Consider the following 23,172-nt stretch of genomic DNA (forward strand, 5'->3'; position numbering starts at 1 on the left):
AAGGGCCTTTGATGACATCATGGTCATATTACTGTGATATCACCAAAGGTCCTCAAGAAGTCTTAAGGTACCTTCACACGAAGCGACGCTGCAGCGATAGCGACAACGATGCCGATCGCTGCAGCATCGCTGTTTGATCGCTGGAGAGCTGTCACACAGACCGCTCTCCAGCGACCAACGATGCCGAGGTCCCCGGGTAACCAGGGTAAACATCGGGTTGCTAAGCGCAGGGCCGCGCTTAGTAACCCGATGTTTACCCTGGTTACCAGCGTAAAAGTAAAAAAAACAAACAGTACATGCTCACCTGCGCGTCCCCCAGCGTCTGCTTCCTGACACTGACTGAGCTCCGGCCCTAACAGCACAGCGGTGACGTCACCGCTGTGCTTTCACTTTCACTTTAGGGCCGGCGCTCAGTAAGTGTCAGGAAGCAGACGGCAGGGGACGCGCAGGTGAGCATGTACTGTTTGTTTTTTTTACTTTTACGCTGGTAACCAGGGTAAACATCGGGTTACTAAGCGCGGCCCTGCGCTTGGTAACCCGATGTTTACCCTGGTTACCAGTGTAAAACATCGCTGGTATTGTTGCTTTTGCTTTCAAACACAACGATACACAGCGATCGGACGACCAAATAAAGTTCTGGACTTTATTCAGCGACCAGCGACATCACAGCAGGATCCTGATCGCTGCTGCGTGTCAAACGAAACGATATCGCTAGCGAGGACGCTGCAACGTCACGGATCGCTAGCGATGTCGTTTCGTGTGAAGGTACCTTTAGCCTTGGATAGAAACGCTGAGGGCCACTAAGAGTGGGGGCCATGGGCAGCTGCCCAGATTATTCCTCCTGATGCCGTCCCTGACTATAAGGAAGGTTTATTTTTGGAGCAGGGCTTATATTTCAAGCACACTCCAAAAATCCTGTAAAATCATACTGGGGTTTATTTTCAGGGTAGGTCTAATGTTTGGGAAAACACGGTAGACATGCCCCATCTCCTTTAAAGTCATTCCCAACTCACAGTTAACTTTCTCAGGCATTTATTGCGTGCATTCTACTATCTACCTATATGTAAGAAAATCACGACCACCACACTCACCAGGGTTTCTATTGAAGCTCCAATAAGCTTTTTTCAGAAAGATATATTTCCATAAACAGATTATTACTTTATTTTACACTTTCTTGCCTAACTATAGGAAAGATGTTGTGGTGTAAAGCGGATCTTTTTCTGTACTGGCTCCCATGTAGATCTCTTTGCAAACTACTTCAACAGCAGCAAGTCCTGACTAAATCCATAGTTTCATGCTGTTACACAATAAAGTGGGTTTTCATTAAGATTTGAGATTCATTTACCTGAACAGCATCGTAATACAACTTCTTGGCGTCTTCATCAGTTTTGTCAGACATCAGCCATGCCTTCAACAAATATTCATAGAAACTATCTCCAAGGCCTCCCACAGATACATGGTCTGAAAAGAATAAAAAAAACACATCACAAGTTTAAAAAAAAAAAAAAAAAAAAAAAAAAAAAAAAAAAAGATTCAGAACCATTTTAAAAAAGAAAACTACACAAACCCGGTCCATATGCCTTATGGGAAAATATGAAGTTCATGGAGTGGTGGGTCTTCATCTAGGGCATTATAACTTTTCAGTTGCCCCATATTGATTAAGAAATACATATTAGCTTGTTAGTTGGGGTCTCTAAGCAATAGGGGTCTCTAGTTGCACATTTCCTTATTTTTCTTCTGACTACTACCTTAGGTATAAAATACAGGTCAAGCAAGTAGCACAGTTCCCCATTTTCCACCACCCCAAACCGTCTTTATGGTAATGCAGTCTCTGAAAGATGTGTCATCCTGTCCTTCATTTATGCAATCTGTTGCTCTCTGACTGAAAAATTGCTATTATAATACATATGCAAATTAGGCTGAAGTGATCTGAAGGGGCCAAATCACTTACCAAGCCTCTGCCTTCCCAGTGTTCTCTGTATACACAGTCAGTGAGCTTTTAGACAAGTAGATGGTGGTACAAATTGGGGAATAGATCTAGGGAGGTAGTGGCTCGGGAAGTGCTCAGATCACACTATGAGCACATCAGCCTCATTGCTAAATTTTCAGTGGGAGAAAAGATTGCATAAATACACGGAGGGTGGGACGGACTTATTTATGTTTACCCCTTTAACTTTATTAAAGACATCTTAATACTAGTGATGTGCGAGTATACGCGTTGCTCGGGTGATCTACGAGTATTTGTTATTGCTCGGAGATATAGTTTTCATCGCCTCAGTTGCATGATTTATGGCTTCCAGATACGCTGAATACATGTGAGGAATGCCTGTTTGTTAGGGAATCCCCACATGTATTCAGCGTATCTGGAAGCCGTAAATCATGCAACTGAGGCGATGAAAACTATATCTCCGAGCAATAAAAAATACTCGGAGGTCACCCGAACGTGCTCGGGAAAACCCGAGCAATAAGTACACTCGCTCATCACTACTTAATACCATTGCATATTTTAATATAGAATATTGATAAAAACTAGAGCAGCCAATTAGACCGACCCCACAGACTGATAGAAGTGACAGAGAAAGCACCCAACTCAGTCTATCCACCTAGATGCTATTATTGCTTTTTACTGCTGCAACAAGGAAGTTATGCAGCAGCACCATCCCAGCCGGGTCTTATGTAACCTCTGTGGTATAGTACAGTAGTGTTCAGCAGTACCATCCCAGCCGGGTCTTATGTAACCTCTGTGGTATAGTACAGTAGTGTTCAGCAGTACCATCCCAGCTGGGTCTCATGTAACCTCTGTGGTATAGTACAGTTGTGTTCAGCAGTACCATCCCAGCTGGGTCTCATGTAACCTCTGTGGTATAGTACAGTTGTGTTCAGCAGTACCATCCCAGCTGGGTCTCATGTAACCTCTGTGGTATAGTACAGTAGTGTTCAGCAGTACCATCCCAGCCGGGTCTTATGTAACCTCTGTGGTATAGTACAGTAGTGTTCAGCAGTACCATCCCAGCCAGGTCTCATGTAGCCTGTGTGGTATAGTACAGTAGTGTTCAGCAGTACCATCCTAGCCGGGTCTTATGTAACCTCTGTGGTATAGTAAAGTAGCGTTCAGCAGTACCATCCCAGCCGGGTCTCATGTAGCCTGTGTGGTATAGTACAGTAGTGTTCAGCAGTACCATCCTAGCCGGGTCTTATGTAACCTCTGTGGTATAGTACAGTAGTGTTCAGCAGTACCATCCCAGCTGGGTCTCATGTAACCTCTGTGGTATAGTACAGTAGTGTTCAGCAGTACCATCCCAGCTGGGTCTCATGTAGCCTGTGTGGTATAGTACAGTAGTGTTCAGCAGTACCATCCCAGCTGGGTCTCATGTAACCTCTGTGGTATAGTACAGTAGTGTTCAGCAGTACCATCCCAGCCAGGTCTCATGTAGCCTATGTGGTATAGTACAGTAGTGTTCAGCAGTACCATCCCAGCTGGGTCTCATGTAACCTCTGTGGTATAGTACAGTTGTGTTCAGCAGTACCATCCCAGCTGGGTCTCATGTAACCTCTGTGGTATAGTACAGTAGTGTTCAGCAGTACCATCCCAGCCGGGTCTCATGTAACCTCTGTGGTATAGTACAGTAGTGTTCAGCAGTACCATCCCAGCTGGGTCTCATGTAACCTCTGTGGTATAGTACAGTAGTGTCCAGCAGTACCATCCCAGCCAGGTCTCATGTAGCCTATGTGGTATAGTACAGTAGTGTTCAGCAGTACCATCCTAGCCGGGTCTTATGTAACCTCTGTGGTATAGTAAAGTAGCGTTCAGCAGTACCATCCCAGCCGGGTCTCATGTAGCCTATGTGGTATAGTACAGTAGTGTTCAGCAGTACCATCCCAGCTGGGTCTCATGTAACCTCTGTGGTATAGTACAGTAGTGTTCAGCAGTACCATCCCAGCCAGGTCTCATGTAGCCTATGTGGTATAGTACAGTAGTGTTCAGCAGTACCATCCCAGCTGGGTCTCATGTATCCTCTGTGGTATAGTACAGTTGTGTTCAGCAGTACCATCCCAGCTGGGTCTCATGTAACCTCTGTGGTATAGTACAGTAGTGTTCAGCAGTACCATCCTAGCTGGGTCTTATGTAACCTCTGTGGTATAGTACAGTTGTGTTCAGCAGTACCATCCCAGCTGGGTCTCATGTAACCTCTGTGGTATAGTACAGTAGTGTTCAGCAGTACCATCCCAGCCAGGTCTCATGTAGCCTATGTGGTATAGTACAGTAGTGTTCAGCAGTACCATCCCAGCTGGGTCTCATGTAACCTCTGTGGTATAGTACAGTAGTGTTCAGCAGTACCATCCCAGCCAGGTCTCATGTAGCCTATGTGGTATAGTACAGTAGTGTTCAGCAGTACCATCCCAGCTGGGTCTCATGTATCCTCTGTGGTATAGTACAGTTGTGTTCAGCAGTACCATCCCAGCTGGGTCTCATGTAACCTCTGTGGTATAGTACAGTAGTGTTCAGCAGTACCATCCTAGCTGGGTCTTATGTAACCTCTGTGGTATAGTACAGTTGTGTTCAGCAGTACCATCCCAGCTGGGTCTCATGTAACCTCTGTGGTATAGTACAGTAGTGTTCAGCAGTACCATCCCAGCCAGGTCTCATGTAGCCTATGTGGTATAGTACAGTAGTGTTCAGCAGTACCATCCCAGCTGGGTCTCATGTAACCTCTGTGGTATAGTACAGTAGTGTTCAGCAGTACCATCCCAGCCAGGTCTCATGTAGCCTATGTGGTATAGTACAGTAGTGTTCAGCAGTACCATCCCAGCTGGGTCTCATGTAACCTCTGTGGTATAGTACAGTAGTGTTCAGCAGTACCATCCCAGCCAGGTCTCATGTAGCCTATGTGGTATAGTACAGTAGTGTTCAGCAGTACCATCCCAGCTGGGTCTCATGTAACCTCTGTGGTATAGTACAGTAGTGTTCAGCAGTACCATCCTAGCTGGGTCTTATGTAACCTCTGTGGTATAGTACAGTTGTGTTCAGCAGTACCATCCCAGCTGGGTCTCATGTAACCTCTGTGGTATAGTACAGTAGTGTTCAGCAGTACCATCCCAGCCAGGTCTCATGTAGCCTATGTGGTATAGTACAGTAGTGTTCAGCAGTACCATCCCAGCTGGGTCTCATGTATCCTCTGTGGTATAGTACAGTTGTGTTCAGCAGTACCATCCCAGCTGGGTCTCATGTAACCTCTGTGGTATAGTACAGTAGTGTTCAGCAGTACCATCCTAGCTGGGTCTTATGTAACCTCTGTGGTATAGTACAGTTGTGTTCAGCAGTACCATCCCAGCTGGGTCTCATGTAACCTCTGTGGTATAGTACAGTAGTGTTCAGCAGTACCATCCCAGCCAGGTCTCATGTAGCCTATGTGGTATAGTACAGTAGTGTTCAGCAGTACCATCCCAGCTGGGTCTCATGTAACCTCTGTGGTATAGTACAGTAGTGTTCAGTAGTACCATCCCAGCCGGGTCTCATGTAATCTCTGTGGCATAGTACAGTTGTGTTCAGCAGTGCCATAATGCAGGCACACTTAATCCTCAACTGCTGGTAAACACCTGTGCTTAGGAGGATAACAGTGGATCAATGTTCAGGGACCTGTTTAAAAGGTGTGTATAAAATCACTTCGAGCTAGTCGAGATGACTATGTATTCTATCATCCGAGAAAATCCGGTCGAATATGCAAATCAGAGTGTGATCATAGTTTGATACGATTTTCTTGGATGATGAACCGATGGAGAAACAAAAATCTCCAACTTCTGACAGTTTGTGTAGGTCTGACTGCACTCAGATGACATTAGAGTGAAGTCTGATGATTTCCAAACACTCATTAACTAGTTTAGCTGAGTGCGATCCCAATATCGGATCAAACTCTGACTAGCAAAGATTTTTATTAGGACAGACTTGGTCCGAGGAAAAAACGTGTACGTCCTTGCTGGTGTGCACTTGAACCAAAAATATGACCATGTTCACGAGTCCTTAATATGTGTTTTAACATTAAAATCAACTTATTTTGGTGTGATCCAGCCAATAAAGAAGTCCCCAATCAGCAGGCCAGGTCCAGTGGACAACGTTGCACAGAGACACAGGGCAGCAATCATGGACGAACATAAAGGAAGCTACAGTATCTGGTCCTTTAAAATCTTTAATTTTAGATAGGTCTCATGTAATTCACAAACAGTACACACAGCATTTAAACTGCAGGCATGCAGGTCTTTAGTAATAGTGTCACCATCGCTAGGACAAAGGGCCGGCGTGCCTGAAACACATTGGCTTTATTTAATGATATGAATCCTAAATAAAATTCAAGATTTTCAAGGACCAAATGCTGGCGGGAGCTTCTTTATATTCTACTGTATGCTAGCAAATACTTAATTGAAAAACAGGTGCAAACTGAATATTACATTTTAAGAAGGAAAGGATAGGAGAAAATCGGAAAATATTTAAGATGAGCATATCACATTCAGACATAAGCGATCATATTCAGACATGCTGCCAACTCCGATGGGAAATCAGGTATATTCCATCTTTCTCCTACACCGCATCTCTCGCTGCTCACCTTAGATGGCAGTCTTCAATTTACAAGGCTTTAAAGGTGACCTGTCTGCCGATTCACCCTAGCAATGTCTGCCGTCCTGGCCTAAAACTGCTTGAAATATCGTAAACTTTTTGCACGACTCTTAGTTGTGCAAGAATGGTGACTTAATGTGTCTCCGCCTTTCCTGGTGAACTCCATCAATTGTAAGAAAGGCAGGCATCGCTCGCCCAGGACCGGGGTCAAGCACATCTGAAAGATGCACCACATTCATTAAGAAACATGCACTTCATATATTTTTCAAATCCAACGTGATGGGCTGCTGACAATAAGCATGGCTGTATGGTGACAGGATACCGGCGTTAACCATCAGTCTGCCCCATAGAGTCTGATCAGCCCGCATGAACCGGTCTTTAACCCATTCGTTGTGTTGCAGGAGGTAGATTGACATTCTGCAGCTTTGTTTCCATGGACAGTATTCTCACTTTTGATGTGTACAAATACAATCTAGTATAATAAATAATTGATATTAACCCAAAATACCTATATATTATCTGGAAGTAGACACCTGGCACATTGTACATGTAGGCACCTTCATGCAATTTTACTGCTATTAGAGACTAAAAATGAGACCTAAACAGAAAGTTAGATACAGCACAACTGCTTAAAATAAAAGTTTAAACTGGTTCAGAATAGGGACATTTTTGTTTATTTCTTACGGGGGAAAGGTTATTGATATTTTTTTTATTAATAAGTTTTATTTACTTTTTACCTATTATAGTGATTTATCATTTATTTGAAATATTGTGGCCCCCAAAAGCTCACAAAACATTTGGGAGGCATTTCAACATTTAAATACTATATAAATCTGATTTCCCCTATAACTGGGCTACTATACTTGCACCAGTTACAGGAGAAATGCTGCCTCCACAATAGAACTGACCGGGTGTCTCCTAGGACACAGCAGCTCCTCTCCTCCATCCATAAACCCAACGATCACATTACCACCGAGTCAGGAGGACAAAGCACTGTTCGCTGTACACACAACTTTGAACAAGCTAGATGGTCTCTGCCTTCACTAGGTGGGCTCAGCTGTGATAGCCAGCTACCAACTCCCACATTATTGTCTGCAGGGTTTTACAACATCACTGCATAACAGAACGGTGCTAAAATTAGTATTTTGTATATGAAAATTAGGTTCACAAGTGCATTAGTGGGTGTATCAGTGCACCTGAAGGCTATGGCTCCACTTTATTCCCCACGCTGGTGATGCCACAACTCCTTGATTAATAATGGAGACAGAAGCGCTGCTGCATAATGTCACCTGATGCTCTCTGCTGTCAGTCAAGAAGAAGATGGTGATATTGTAAGGAGGTGACAGGTTCCCTCATCTGCCCCCTCCTCCACATGGAACCTATGCGACCTCCTTTTTTAGATAAAACTTGTATATGGTTGTGAAAATCTGTAATGTAATGTTGTGTTTGCAAAGTGTGCACTGCCATATGTTGCACCCAAAAGTTATACATCGTAATGTATTCCTGTATTACCCCCTATGTTATGGCATATAATGTATGTGATTTGCTCTGTACCTGCTAAGCCTGTACTTATGTTAGAGACAGGGATAGTAATAGGTTAAAGAAGTGGGCTGGGTCAGCAGCAGAGAGGGGGAAGGAAGCTGCTGTCCCAGTCAGAAGCTCGGTATGTTTGCCCAGAGCAGACATGCTGAAGAGACAGGGCACTGCCAGACTCCCGAATTGGAGAGATCTGTTGGACTAAAAAGTACTTAAAGGGAACCTGTCACCCCCAAAATCGAGGGTGAGCCAAGCCCACCAGAACCAGGGGCTTATCTACAGCATTCTGGGATGCTGGAGATAAGCCCCTGATGTATCCTAAAAGATGAGAAAATGAGGTTATATTATTCTCACCCAGGGGCGGTCCCGGTCCAATGGGCGTCGCGGTCCGGTGCCTCCTATCTTCATCAGATGACGTCCTCCTCTTGTCTTCACGCTGCCTTGTCTGACCTTTCCCGGCGCCTGCGCAATGCAGTACTTTGCCCTCAACAGGGCAGACAAAGTATGCCTGCGCCGGAGCGTGAAGACCAGAAGAGGACGTCATCCTATGAAGATAGGAGGCTCCGGACCAGATCGCGACGCCCATCGGACCGGATCGCCCGCCCAGGTGAGTATAATCTAACCTCTTTTTCTCATCTTTTAGGTTACATCGGGGGCTTATCTACAGCGTTCCAGAATGCTGTAGATAAGCCCCTGATGCCGGTGGCCTTAGCTCAACATCGATTTTGGGGGTGACAGGTTCCCTTTAAGGACTCAAGGATTTAAGAACTGCAACACGGGTCTCCAAGACTTTGAAAGGGGTTTTAAGCACCCAGATCCCAGAGAGTGGACTTCTGTGAACTGCGGCCATTGTGGGTATGACCATAGCAAGTGTCTAGTAGAGCAGAAAGCCAGTGTTGGAAATGTCTCTTGTCTACATCTCCTCATCGTTCACTGAAAGTTATTTCCCTGTTTGAAAACGGTTGCTTTCTTGGACTCATTGCCTGGACTACAGTGACCAGAGAAGAGAAGGTAATTCTTAGGGAAAAGTTCAGCCCTGTATTGCATGTACAAGGGGCCAGGGGTGCTCGCTGACTGTATGCTCAGTGGACTCTGTCTGTGAACTGTGCCTTTAAATAAAGCGGCCATAACTACCCCCCGGTCCAGCTTGTTACAATATAATGGCAGGAAGAAGTGAAAAGGACTCAAACTGCAAGTGCAGGATACACCCACTTGTCAGTCTAATTTGCAAATTACTAAAAAATTAGGCATCTTTCATAATGTCTTCCAATGGCGCACTTCTGCTTGTGCAGGAGTAGTGGTGCTGACAGGTTCCCTGTAAGGGTTATACACACAAGTCTAGGGGACGCAGACCCCCTCCCATAGCTGAGAATCCAGAGATGATGGCACATACTGGAGGGAAGCTAGAGCTGTATTCCAAGAGAGAACGTCCCTGCATCTAACGAAAACATACGCAGAGCAGACTTTGAAATGAAGGTTTCCTATTGTGTGCGTCTTAATATACATCCACCCACCACTCGGGATTAGCTGAATGAGAGCCTCATGAATGCCGAGCTGGCTTTCCCTTAGAATGCGCTCTCCAGGATATATAGTGTAAATGTGTTCTCACACCACCTACACTGCTGCGGAGCATATCAGCAGCCATGTATAGGCATATGTGGGAAGATTGTAGCCACCTGACGGGAGGCAGAATCAAGGCTTTAAATGACACAAGTGTAGTTAGGAACGCAAGTTACAATCTGTATAGTGAAGGCTGAAGAAACCTCAATTCAGTGACCTTAACAACTTCCTTGGCGCCAAAGCTACAGTGGGACCTCAGGAGCTTATGTCGCAAAGCAAAAAACATCCCCATGTGCCATACTCTTTCTAAATTAGGGGACCTTGTAAAGTCTGGCATCTTGTTAGATGAACAAAGAATCTTTATTAGTCCCTTAGTTACTGGTCACAAGGCAGAAACATTTCTGCTGCAGCAATTACTTTTCTGAATAAGGATATATATTTAAGAGAGACAAGGAGTGAATAAAGGCACAAAAGTTTGCTTTGTTAATGCTCTGTACTTTTCATCCCTGTGTATTCTGGTGCTCTGTGTGACTCATTATCTACGAGTGCAGACAGCCAGAGAGCCTTCACAATGTCTTGTTACAGTGGGAGATCATCATTCAAGGCAAGCAGTGTCTACAGGCTGGGAAGCAAATGAGACGACTGGCCAAGCCTGGACATATTAAAGACTCTCAAATTGGATACATCATTAAATACATCCGAGTACAATACTTCTACACCCCAGCCTGGACTGGCCAACTGGAACACCGGGGAATCCTCTGGTAGGCCCCTTGGCAGGAGTCGGCCTCCCACCTTCCTACATGAGCACAATACACCTGATTCACTATGTGCGGATAAAAGCAGCAGCTCACCTCTATCTAACAAACTTCTCAGTGTTACATAGAAGCAGAGGTCAATTTATGAATGAAGTCCATGTTTGCCTGCAGTAAAGGTTATTGCTGGGCCCGTGTCATCTCTGCCCAACACACCTTTTAAAGGGAATCTGTCACCAGGTTTTTGCCTGATGTAGAACAAAGACCCAGATTATGGCCATGTATCACATATTGGGCTGTTTGCTGTAGTCTTGATAAAATCACTGAATGAATTACCAAGAGATTATCACTAGCGGACTAGTAAACCTTCTGCCATGTAGTTCTCCATATTAATGAGCTCTGTATAACCTTGCCCCCACAACAGATTTGCAGCTTTCTGCCTATGCACAGGTGTGGGCGAGGTTATACAGAGCTCAGCATACAGAGAACTGGTAGATCTGCACACAGCTCAGTAAGTGATATATTATTGAAATTAGGATCTCCGCCCCTACATCTTGCCATTCTCAGTTGGGGCGGAGAAAAAAAAAAATCTTGTGATAAATTCCCTTTAAGATCATTTAACTCCTTTATCCCCTGGGAATTTTTAGTTTTTGCGTTTTCTTTTTTTGCTTCCCTTCCTCAGAGAGCCATAACGTTTTTATTTTCCCGTCACTATGGCCGTGTGAGGGCTTGTTTTTCGCGGGACGAGTTCTACTTTTGAACACCACCATTGGTTTTACCATATAGTATACAGGAAAATGAGAAGAAAATTTAAAGGGCGGTGAAATTGCAAAAAGTGCAATTCTACTTTTTTTTTACCATGTTCACTAAATGCTAAAACTGACCTGCCACTGTGATTCTCCAGGTCATTACGAGTTTGTAGATACAAAACATGTATAGGTTATTTTTTTTTACTCAAGCGGTGAAAGCAAAATCCAAAGTTTGTAAAAAAAATAAATAAATAAAAGCCATTTTCCGAGACTCTTCGTGATCTCGGGTTGGACGAGGGCTTATTTTTCATGTGCCGAGCTAGCGTTTTTATTGGGCTCATTTTGGTGTACTTAAGATCTAAAAAATGCTCATCTGCCATGAGCACCAATCTGCAGGGCGGCGCTCATAGCAGTTTGGCAATGACAACCACAGAGGTCTCTTGCACCCCAGGATGTCATGCCAACCCATCGGCGACCTGTGGTCATGGGTGGCGAAGGGCGGGTTTATGACGAACTTCCGTTGCTGGCATGTTAAATGCTGCTGTCGGAACTTGACAGCAGCATTTAATATGTTAATAGCTGGGAGTGGATCGCGATTCCACCCGCAGCTGTTAGGGGCACATGTCAGCTAATGAAATGGGATGTGATAAAAGCTCTAGAGGTGTCCGAATACTTTTGTCCATATGGTGTATTTTGCATTTGCTGCCAGATCTCATTATCAGTTTAGAAGTAGTAATTTGACAAAGAATAGTTTTATTTTGTGCATTTTTACGTAATTACATGTAATGGATTATGTATAGAATATGCGATTATCATATTTTCTAATTAGCACCAATAATTAGGCAACACTTACGTTGTCCCCATTGGCCACTGCTGGGATTCAGGTAGTTGGGATAAAGCCCCTGTGGTTTATCCAGTCGACTTAACACTTTTCGAATGTTCATTACCTAAGATAAGCATTGGGATTTGGGTTCGTTACCAACAGCAGAGTCAAGTGTTCTGGAACAGATACAGTATGTCTAGTAGAATACATGGACTAGATGCTACAGACACAGACATTACGCATTCAAAAGAGATCTGTTTTCCATACAGTCAGATTTTACAATTATTTTTCTTAATTCCTGTGGGGAACACATAGCGAACTGCTAGGCACTAAATAAGGGGTGAACAAAAATCATACCAGAAGAGGCCAAGCATCAGAACTAGTAAAAGGAACGCATCAAGTATATTTTACATAAGTGCACAAGTATGCAATGTAGCCCTAATATAGCTATAGGGCTAAGTGTCCAAGTGCCATTTACCTCCTCCCTGGGGTCTGCTAAATAGAATTGCTGGGTCTAAAACATTACGGAATTTTCTGCGCTAAATAAATGGTACAATAAAGGGAAATTCACACAAGGCAGATCTGCTGCATACATTTCTGTGACTATCAGTTCTATTGATTTTGATAAAGCTGTTACGGTGGCAAGAGCATAAATTTCTGCAGGTTCCAGGAACTAAACATTTCAAGTGTAATAAAATGGTGAACAAAAATGCAAATCCGCCATATTTTTGTTTTTACAGCATTCGTTATTCAGGAAAAATGGGAGTATGATCCTTCAGGTCAATACGAGTGCAAATATACCAGACAAAGGGTTTGTTTAATTTTATACATTACTGAAAAAAAAAAATCTGAACTTTATGAAAAGAATAAAGCACAATTTGTTTCTTTTTTTTTTTTTTTTTTAAACCAACCGCAGTCAGGGGACACTGGTTTCCAGAAGAAAACCCCCTTAATCAAGGTGTAGAACCACCCTACTAGAGAATGACGACTCTCGGCAGGCACTACTCTTTCCTATTGTCACAGTGTGCAGATGTAGAAACCTTTAAAGTGAACCTGATACATGCAGTCTAATCCATGGGCATCATGTATGAGCTGGACGATCTTCAATTCTGAAACGCAGCCATGTTTCAGAGGAGAACATGCTTTCGAAGCTGTCGGGACTGAGCTGCACAGGAGACTAGTTAGCTAGGTGGGTGCCTAGGGGCTACTCCCCACCCGCTGCCCTGATGGACACGTATCTGCCCATGTTTGCCACAGGCAGCATCAGCGGACAGGATCACTTTAAAGCTATTAAAGAAGGGCGGTAAAGTTACAGTAGACAACGAAATGTTAAGTAGGCAACATCTAGACAATGTGATGAAAATGTTACTCTATTACATGTATAAACCTTTAGAGGAGATCTAGCTGAAAAGCTAAACATCTTGTGTTTTAATTTACAGTCGCAGATCGTACTTACCTTCTCAGCAAAAAGTGGATTTCCAGATACTTCACTTAAGTGTATAAACTCTAGGTGCAGGGTTCCAAACTCAGCCAAGATACTGCTGCCTCCAGAAGCCCATGGCCAATTCCGACCGATCCCACTGAAGAAAACCAGGGAAAGAAATAGTCAGAGCCAGATCTCCATATTAAAAAAAATAAAAACTGTAGTCAAATCAAAGAACCCATACTTACATAAAATGTATAATGGCATTTAATGCAGAAATTGGCAAAATTATGTACAGTATTACATGAATACGCTGCAAATGCGCTGTAGCTACAACACAAGCACAGTGCACTTACACCTGGGCTTTCATATATTACTGTAGGCAGCGCTGGACAATGTCTACATATTCTGCATGGAAGGAAGTTGCCAGCACAGATGAAGAGCCCAGCACAGATGAATCCTATACTTCCCAGTTTGAGGCTGGGGGGGGGGTTTGTGTTGTCTTTATTATGGGATCCTAACTAATAGATATCAAACTTTTGCTGGCAGGTAAAGTCCAAACATGAGGCACTTTGCATTTCCCTTGATCAAAGCGCGGTGTGTGTATGTGTGTGTGTGTGTATATATATATTATATACGGTATTTACATTTACACACACACACATACACACAAACACACACACCCAGCACAATGCAATATGACATTCACACTTTTTTTTGTTCAAGTACAAGGATGTGAACAGAGCCTACGTGTACGTTTAAACGACATGTAATCAGATTAGTGGTTGTTTAATGGGCTGTTTAGGCAGGCTGATCGTACTTTCTTACGCAAAGAGTGATCAATAATACAATTGTTTTGTGCACACAGAACATGATGTCCTCGGCAAAACATCACCTGTTTACCCAGAACAAGGTGCTTAAAAATTACCTGATGAACAAGCAATTTGCTCATTCGTTGAGAGATTGCCAGCTGCTTTAGAAATGATTACAATAAGTCTGTTTAAATGGGCCTTGTACAGGACAGGAATAACCACCATAGAGGAGAAGCGAATTCTACTCAAATATTGCAAAAATCCGCATTCACCAAAATGTACGGTAGATTTTTTTGCAATTTACTTCTCCACTGATTTAGCAAAAATGGTGGTTTGTGTTTTAAAGGGCCATCAAAAGGATGAAAAACAACAAATAAAAAATTACGGTAATTATAGTTGCCTCTCCAGTTCCTCATCCTAAATTCTCATCGTCGCAAGCACGGAAATTGCCAGACCTCTAGTGCTAGGACAATTATGGACATGCAAGGTCATGGTGCACGTCATGACCTAAAATACGCTTGCGCAGAACTCCCATGGGCCTTCTCAAAGTCGGAGGTCCTGGGACTCTGATAAAAAGATATGGCAATGATCAGGTGAGTCACTGGTCACTGTGAGTGGTGGGGTTGGAGAGGTGAGCGGGAAACTAAACATAATTTTTTTTATTTAAACATTTTAGGTTCATTATGCTCTGTGGTCTGGAGAGACCCCAGCGCATAATAAGCGACATTAATTTTGCGAAGAACAGTTTCCCTGCAAATCAAATTTCCCAAGAAAATCTGCAGAAACAAGCAACATTGAATTCTGCAAGATCCACTCAGCTCTACTCCCCACTTCTTGGAAGTAATAAGTGTAGTCCCTAAGACAACATATCGCTACTAGAGATGAGCGAATTTGTTTGACTCCCTCCTTATTCGGCAAGCTACAGCGCTTGCCGAATAAGCCGCAGAGGGAACCTGGATCGCTCCTGCTGATCACCGATCAGCTGTCAGGCGCCGCAGCTTCATGTGTTGCGGCTGTTTCACTATCTCAACACATGCCTGGAGAACCTGTTTGTTGGGCTCTCCATGCATGAGATTGAACTTGCGTTTCATATTTTTCCACTTTTTTAAAAACTTTTTACTGTATTTATTACTTCCTTTAGGGGACTCGAACCTGCAAACTGTCTGATTACTTATGCTATATGAAAAAACAGCAAAACAAGGCAGAGATGCTTACCTGCCTAGGCCTCCAAACAAATGCACTATCAGGATGCAGTGGACCCATGTGGTCAAGATGAAAAAAACACAGGTGCAGCATAACCGATGAGGCAGCCACTCACGGCCTACCAAACTAATGGAGGGGGTGGCTGCTTGGCACATTGCTGCACATAAAAAACTTGTATGTGGCGCTGTTCACACAATGGAGATGCACAGCATCCAGGCAGGCCTAGTAGTGACACCCTTCTATTAGATCAGGCGGGCCTGCCCAGCGCTATCCAAATGCACCCCATGTGAACAGACACCACAGTTTACAAGAGAAAAATGGGCCCAACTGCACCCCGAAAAAAAGTGCAAAAAACACATAAAAAAATATATTTTTATGTGAGGTATTAGTTGATATTTTGGCCAAAATAAAGAAGCTCATGACCCACGTCAAGGGTCCCCACGCTCATGAGTCCTAACTCTAAAATAGCTAAAAGCACAAAAAGAGGATTCAGAGATCCTCCAAAAATGAGAAAAAACAGCAAAACAAGGCAGAGATGCTTACCTGCCTAGGCCTCCAAACAAATGCACTATCAGGATGCAGTGGACCCATGTGGTCAAGATGAAAAAAACACAGGTGCAGCATAACCGATGAGGCAGCCACTCACGGCCTACCAAACTAATGGAGGGGGTGGCTGCTTGGCACATTGCTGCACATAAAAAACTTGTATGTGGCGCTGTTCACACAATGGAGATGCACAGCATCCAGGCAGGCCTAGTAGTGACACCCTTCTATTAGATCAGGCGGGCCTGCCCAGCGCTATCCAAATGCACCCCATGTGAACAGACACCACAGTTTACAAGAGAAAAATGGGCCCAACTGCACCCCGAAAAAAAGTGCAAAAAACACATAAAAAAATATATTTTTATGTGAGGTATTAGTTGATATTTTGGCCAAAATAAAGAAGCTCATGACCCACGTCAAGGGTCCCCACGCTCATGAGTCCTAACTCTAAAATAGCTAAAAGCACAAAAAGAGGATTCAGAGATCCTCCAAAAATGAGAAAAAACAGCAAAACAAGGCAGAGATGCTTACCTGCCTAGGCCTCCAAACAAATGCACTATCAGGATGCAGTGGACCCATGTGGTCAAGATGAAAAAAACACAGGTGCAGCATAACCGATGAGGCAGCCACTCACGGCCTACCAAACTAATGGAGGGGGTGGCTGCTTGGCACATTGCTGCACATAAAAAACTTGTATGTGGCGCTGTTCACACAATGGAGATGCACAGCATCCAGGCAGGCCTAGTAGTGACACCCTTCTATTAGATCAGGCGGGCCTGCCCAGCGCTATCCAAATGCACCCCATGTGAACAGACACCACAGTTTACAAGAGAAAAATGGGCCCAACTGCACCCCGAAAAAAAGTGCAAAAAACACATAAAAAAATATATTTTTATGTGAGGTATTAGTTGATATTTTGGCCAAAATAAAGAAGCTCATGACCCACGTCAAGGGTCCCCACGCTCATGAGTCCTAACTCTAAAATAGCTAAAAGCACAAAAAGAGGATTCAGAGATCCTCCAAAAATGAGAAAAAACAGCAAAACAAGGCAGAGATGCTTACCTGCCTAGGCCTCCAAACAAATGCACTATCAGGATGCAGTGGACCCATGTGGTCAAGATGAAAAAAACACAGGTGCAGCATAACCGATGAGGCAGCCACTCACGGCCTACCAAACTAATGGAGGGGGTGGCTGCTTGGCACATTGCTGCACATAAAAAACTTGATAGTACCTGATAGTGCATTTGTTTGGAGGCCTAGGCAGGTAAGCATCTCTGCCTTGTTTTGCTGTTTTTTCTCATTTTTGGAGGATCTCTGAATCCTCTTTTTGTGCTTTTAGCTATTTTAGAGTTAGGACTCATGAGCGTGGGGACCCTTGACGTGGGTCATGAGCTTCTTTATTTTGGCCAAAATATCAACTAATACCTCACATAAAAATATATTTTTTTATGTGTTTTTTGCACTTTTTTTCGGGGTGCAGTTGGGCCCATTTTTCTCTTGTAAACTGTGGTGTCTGTTCACATGGGGTGCATTTGGATAGCGCTGGGCAGGCCCGCCTGATCTAATAGAAGGGTGTCACTACTAGGCCTGCCTGGATGCTGTGCATCTCCATTGTGTGAACAGCGCCACATACAAGTTTTTTATGTGCAGCAATGTGCCAAGCAGCCACCCCCTCCATTAGTTTGGTAGGCCGTGAGTGGCTGCCTCATCGGTTATGCTGCACCTGTGTTTTTTTCATCTTGACCACATGGGTCCACTGCATCCTGATAGTGCATTTGTTTGGAGGCCTAGGCAGGTAAGCATCTCTGCCTTGTTTTGCTGTTTTTTCTCATTTTTGGAGGATCTCTGAATCCTCTTTTTGTGCTTTTAGCTATTTTAGAGTTATGCTATATGAAGCAACACCACAGTTTGAACTTAAAGAAGCTCCTTGATGACAACCATGGAGGTCTTCAACAGACCTTTAGATGTCATAGCAACCTATCAGCGCCCCACGATTGCGTCACACGGGTGCCGATATGTGCATCACATTAAGCTTCCATATGCCGGCGTGCTGTTAATGCCACTGTCAAGAGTTTGACAGTGGCATTTAAGTGGTTAACAGTTGTGGCTGTTAAGAGGCAGATCCTGTGTCACAGCCATTATCTGCTGGGTATGGCTGCAGACTTGTGCAGAACTTGTATGGCATGTGTCAGTAAGGGGTTAAAAGATGTCCAGAAAAAAAAAATAATCACAGACTTTTTTTTAAGAAGGACAAATGGGAAAATCTAACGAATCCTCAATAAACAGTGATATATGCCTACTACCCAGAATACTAGGATCATGTATGATCTGCAGAATGTGAATTACTTAGGATCATTTCTAGTGTTCATGATTATCATATTTTGATGGGCTGTTCAAGAATGTATGGATGCTTGGCAACAATCCTTTAGAAACGTTAAATGATCTCTATTGCTGTACCTAGATAGATTTCATATGCCAGACACTTCGTTATTTTAATGGATGGACTGTTTCAAACACTGACTAAAACCCAGGACCTTGATATGAGTGATATATTTGATTGGGAAACAAAGATGCGTAAACATCTGTAAGTTGTGTATGGGAGACATCATAGCAGGCAGTCTCCTCCCACCAGCTCAGTGTCAACTGCAAATAAAGAGATCGAGCCTGCAGTGGGAAAAACCTGAAAAAGCAGAATATGTGACATATTAAAAACTAAAATGAATGTTATTGCTCTCTTACATACCAGTAATACAATTTATTATGAAAAGTTACCCTTTAGGTTTTGCAAAGCAACTGATTGTAATCAACTTTTAGAATAAGCTTCTATGGAGCTGTTGTATTTTAACATGGGATCAACTCAAACTTCCTACATTATCAGTTACTACATGATTTTGTTAGCATATTTCTATTTTCTTACATCACAAAAAAATGGTATTATGTAAATGGATGGCTAGACAATAGTCTAGTTATTGCTGTCTTAATTTATGGCTCTGCGTTAATGTGGTAAATATACTGTGTATTTAGACAATGGTGAAGACTCAAGATATAAACCAAGCTCTCCGATTACCACATGCGTAGCGCTAAATAATTTCACAATAAAACAACTGCTTTGTATGATAACAGAAAGAGCTCAATTGCAGTGTTTTGCCATGGTTCAGCTCTTATAAACTCATTCTTACAAAACTGGGAAATGGGCCAATTTAAATCACGTAAAATATTCCGAACAGCTTATTACTTACTACTTGTTGCTTTTCAGTGCTGTTTATGTATTTTATAAACCATAGGAAAGCTTTAAATTCCAATTTCAGTTTTTCTGCCAAATCGACTTAATGAGGGATATCTTTGATGACAAAGTTTGGGCACCCGATATCGGCACCTGCTGACTTCGCTCTGAATATCGTAAAATAACGCAAATATTAAAAAGACGTTTTCCACTTTCAGGAAAGTGGAACCCATGTGCTGTAAAATGCCTAAAATAACAAGCAGAAGTACTCGCCCTCCCAGGGTACAGTACTGGGTTCCACGTTGCGGCTCAGGTCAGAGTTGTGGTTACATCATATTACGCATCACTGCTGTAGTCAACCCACAAGCTCAGCGGCTTCACCAAGGTACACACAAGTCGTTGACCTCAGTCATTGGTTACAGCGTTGATGTGCGCCGTCGGTGGGACGTGTCAGTTGCAGCCAGGACAAAAACCTGAGCAGCTATGGGAGCCAGCGCACAACCAGGGTTTTTGTTATTTTATTGAATTTATAGTTCACTTTTCTGAAAGTGGAAAACCCCTTTAACAAGCCAAACAGTAGGTGGTAAGAATAATCTCAAGCAACTGTTTATGGCAGCAACAGTGTTGTAACAAAACATAAATAAGAAGGGAAATTCCAAAACCCCCCTAAAAAATTATATACCGTATATTACACCACTAGATGGTGGCCCGATTCTAACGCATTGGGTGTTCTAGAATATGTATGTAGTTTATTTATGAAGTTTTCAGAATAATGCAATTTATACACAGGATTCGGACAGCCGGGCGCGACCAATTAGCGAAGCGTGGTTCAAATTCCGCGCCAATTTGCGGCCGGACTGCACCTGTCGCTGATTGTTTGCGGCCGGCCGGGCGTGACCAATCAGTGAAGCCAGGGCCTGCTCCAGGTGTGAGAAATATATATATCATGTAGATCTCACTTGCATGTATACTCCTCTATAATCATATATACTCATATCCACAGCTAATATATTACTCAGCTAGTTTATAATCAATGGTTAAAATGGCTGGCATAAACTGATATAAGCCAGACAGATTGTATGGGGTTTTCCATGCAAAAGCGGAACAACGCCAGATGTACTAAGTGCTGATCAGATGTCTCAACTCTGTCCTAGATGCAGAAAGATGCAGAGAGCTCAATTTTAGTTGCTTAATCAGCATTCATATGTGCATTAATCACAATATTCCATATATGTTTAGATAACCAATGACAGGGGAGCTAGACAATATGGTAATTAACTAACCACCCCTAACCACTCCTTTCTATATGCAATTATAAAACTATGTATGTACAATAAAGTATCAGTATTGGTGGAATGTTATTGACACAACAATAGTGTGCAGTCTCATTCCTTGAGCGCTCAAAATACTCAAGTCTTATTGGGAACGGCCGCAGCACACACAGGGATAAGTTTATCCAATCCAAATTTCCATATCAAATGGCGCCCACCGCGAGGCGTGGACGAAACATACGGGACCCTGCTGACCGGAGAGACAAAGGTGTTGGCCACAGCCTTGGTTCACGGGACGGAGACTGCGCAGCTCCATAAGTAAGGTAAGAAAATGTTATCATCTTACATGAAAGTCCCCTGTGCCCAGTCCGGGTCTATACCTCTTGCCGGTCAGGTGTGGTCACCACCGCATTCCCAGGTAGTGTAAAAAGTCCAAAGCCTGTATCCAAACCCTGGGATATAAGTCAAGGTGTCTGCTGTGTGCCGTGTATGTGTTCTGTGTTTGTGTAAGATCCATGAGAAAAGCTGGAACGGTGACTGTTTTGTTTGTGGTGGCTGGGTAACAGACGGCAGGAGGTCAAATCGCTTGATAAGCTATCACAGATTCCCATGCAGCAGGAGGGACATGTAGTCCCATGTTCCAGGCTCGGATGGTGATGGCTACGGGAATCTGTGGCAGCCCTCTAAGCTGGCGGAAAGTCAGGACGACCGAAGCGGAGGGTGATAGAATTTCCCGGGCATATGCGTGCCCAGTGCGATTGATAGTTGTCTGGTCCCAGAACGGCCTGCACGTGTCACAGAATAATAAAGGGGCATCTCCCGGACGTCTATCTGTTTCTGCTTGAGTCATGTATCGCTGCTTTAAGAGCATACAATTGTAAAAGAAAGTTTTTTTTTCTCTTTTCTGAACTTCCCCTTTTCCACTCTGCTAGCAGAGATATATATACATTGTAAATCACACTGTCACATCTTTTTTTTTCCTGGCTGTTTCTGCAATGCAGACTATGGTGTAGCTATTTGTGAAGTAGTGAAACAAATTGTTTCTATCGTTTTTGATGCGACATACGTGATTTTAGTGACATTGGATACAATAGCATAAGAAAAGGGGAAGTGTGTGTGTCTGACTGCATTGAGCGCAGAGAGAAGGAAAAAAAAATATATAGCTTTTTTTTTACTCTTTACTCTTGAACGTCTTTATTCTGGTTTTTTATATTTTTTTTCAAGTTTTTTTTATTAAGTTTTCCTTCAATCTCTACCTTTTACTTTTTTTAAAAAAAAGTTTTTTCCTTTTGTATCGAAATTTTGAGTTTTTGATCGTGTACTAGGTTTTTGATGGTTTTCTGTTCTTTTGGGGTTTTTTTTTGGAGTTTTTATATACTAATTTTTAGAAGTTTTTGCTGGTTTTTTTCCTTTATTTGTTTTTTTTATTTTGGTTTTTGCCATGGGGTATAAGGTGGCCCAGCAACAGGAGGGTCTTACTTCCTGATGAGAAAACAGCCCCCCAGATAGTGGCAGAACACGAAGGTGTTAAGTATGTGAAATTCATAAGAATGGCATGAGGTAGAAAGGAAAATAAGGGAAGTTAGCTGATGTTAAATTGCAGAATACTAATACATGGTATGAAGTAGCAGCAGAGCTTACATCATTTGGGTGGTACAGAAAGATATGTGAGAAAACCAGGAAGTGATTTTTTTGTGTGTATAAGACGGGAGATATTGGATCTGCGCAGTCTGCTCTCAGCAAAATCCATGGTATAGGGAGTTATTTTTGCACAGTATGTGGCGCGCCCCATCTCTCCCTACAGGGAGAAGGCATCATTACTCCTCTCTGTTGTTCTTGTTCTTCTCTATCCTCCTTTTTCTCTGTCACTCTTTCTCTCATTCTTCTCTCTCACTCTCCTTTCCTCTCCTCTTTCTCCACACTTTTCTCTTATCTCTCTCCTCCTTCACCACTCCCCCACCACACCTATCTCCTCCTTCTCCCCACCCATCTCCACTCCTCTCTTCTCCTTCTCTCTTCCACACCTCCCATCTTCTCCTCCCTCTGTTCCTCCTTCCTCCATCTCCTTCTCCACACCTCTTCCCTCCTTTTTTACTCCCTTCAACCAATCCTCCTGTTTTTTCTCGCTCTCTCCACCTCCTTCTGCACACCCTGATTCTCCCAGTTTCTCTTTACCACACCTTTCTATCTCTCTCCATCTCCTCATTCTCCTTCTCCACACCTCTTTCCTCCTTCACTCACCTCTTCCTCCCATACTCTTTTCATCAACCCCTCCTCCTTCCTCTTCTTCTTCTGCTGGGCCAACGCCCAATTCAAACAATGTGGTGCTTACAGCACAAGGTTCCCCTTCTATGTCCCTGGCACAATCCAGCCATTGCCAGTTGTGATATCGGGGAAAGAAGGTGAAAATCCCCCTTCACACAATGCAGTGGGCAACCCCCAGACACATCAGGCAGCAGACAGCTCAGCCCTGGGTGCAGAGGGGGGAGTAATGACATCACCATTTGTTGATAATGTACAATTTCAGCACCGGTCAGAGCTGCCTACATTCACAACAACATAGAATTACAAGCCTAATCCATCACAGCTTCAGCAAGGGGGGAAACATCCTCACACAAAAAGGCAACTTCTAAGTCCAATATCAGCCAGTGTATGACCCCAGTACAC

General features: G+C 43.4%; 1 protein-coding gene across 1 annotated transcript in view; it reads right to left on the reverse strand.

Annotated features, from left to right (window-relative positions):
* Positions 1 to 23,172, reverse strand: part of MAN1A1 (mannosidase alpha class 1A member 1) — a 248,095-nt gene that overhangs the window by 15,352 nt on the left and 209,571 nt on the right. Inside the window, exons 6-8 of the mRNA XM_077289550.1 lie at positions 13,487 to 13,610; positions 12,061 to 12,154; positions 1,346 to 1,461 (exon numbers count right to left, since the gene is read on the reverse strand). Coding sequence (XP_077145665.1) covers positions 1,346 to 1,461; positions 12,061 to 12,154; positions 13,487 to 13,610 — 334 coding nt within the window. The remainder of the gene's footprint in view (positions 1 to 1,345; positions 1,462 to 12,060; positions 12,155 to 13,486; positions 13,611 to 23,172) is intronic.

This window comes from Ranitomeya variabilis, chromosome 2, assembly GCF_051348905.1.
Source record: "Ranitomeya variabilis isolate aRanVar5 chromosome 2, aRanVar5.hap1, whole genome shotgun sequence".
NCBI classification, from domain to species: domain Eukaryota; kingdom Metazoa; phylum Chordata; class Amphibia; order Anura; family Dendrobatidae; genus Ranitomeya; species Ranitomeya variabilis.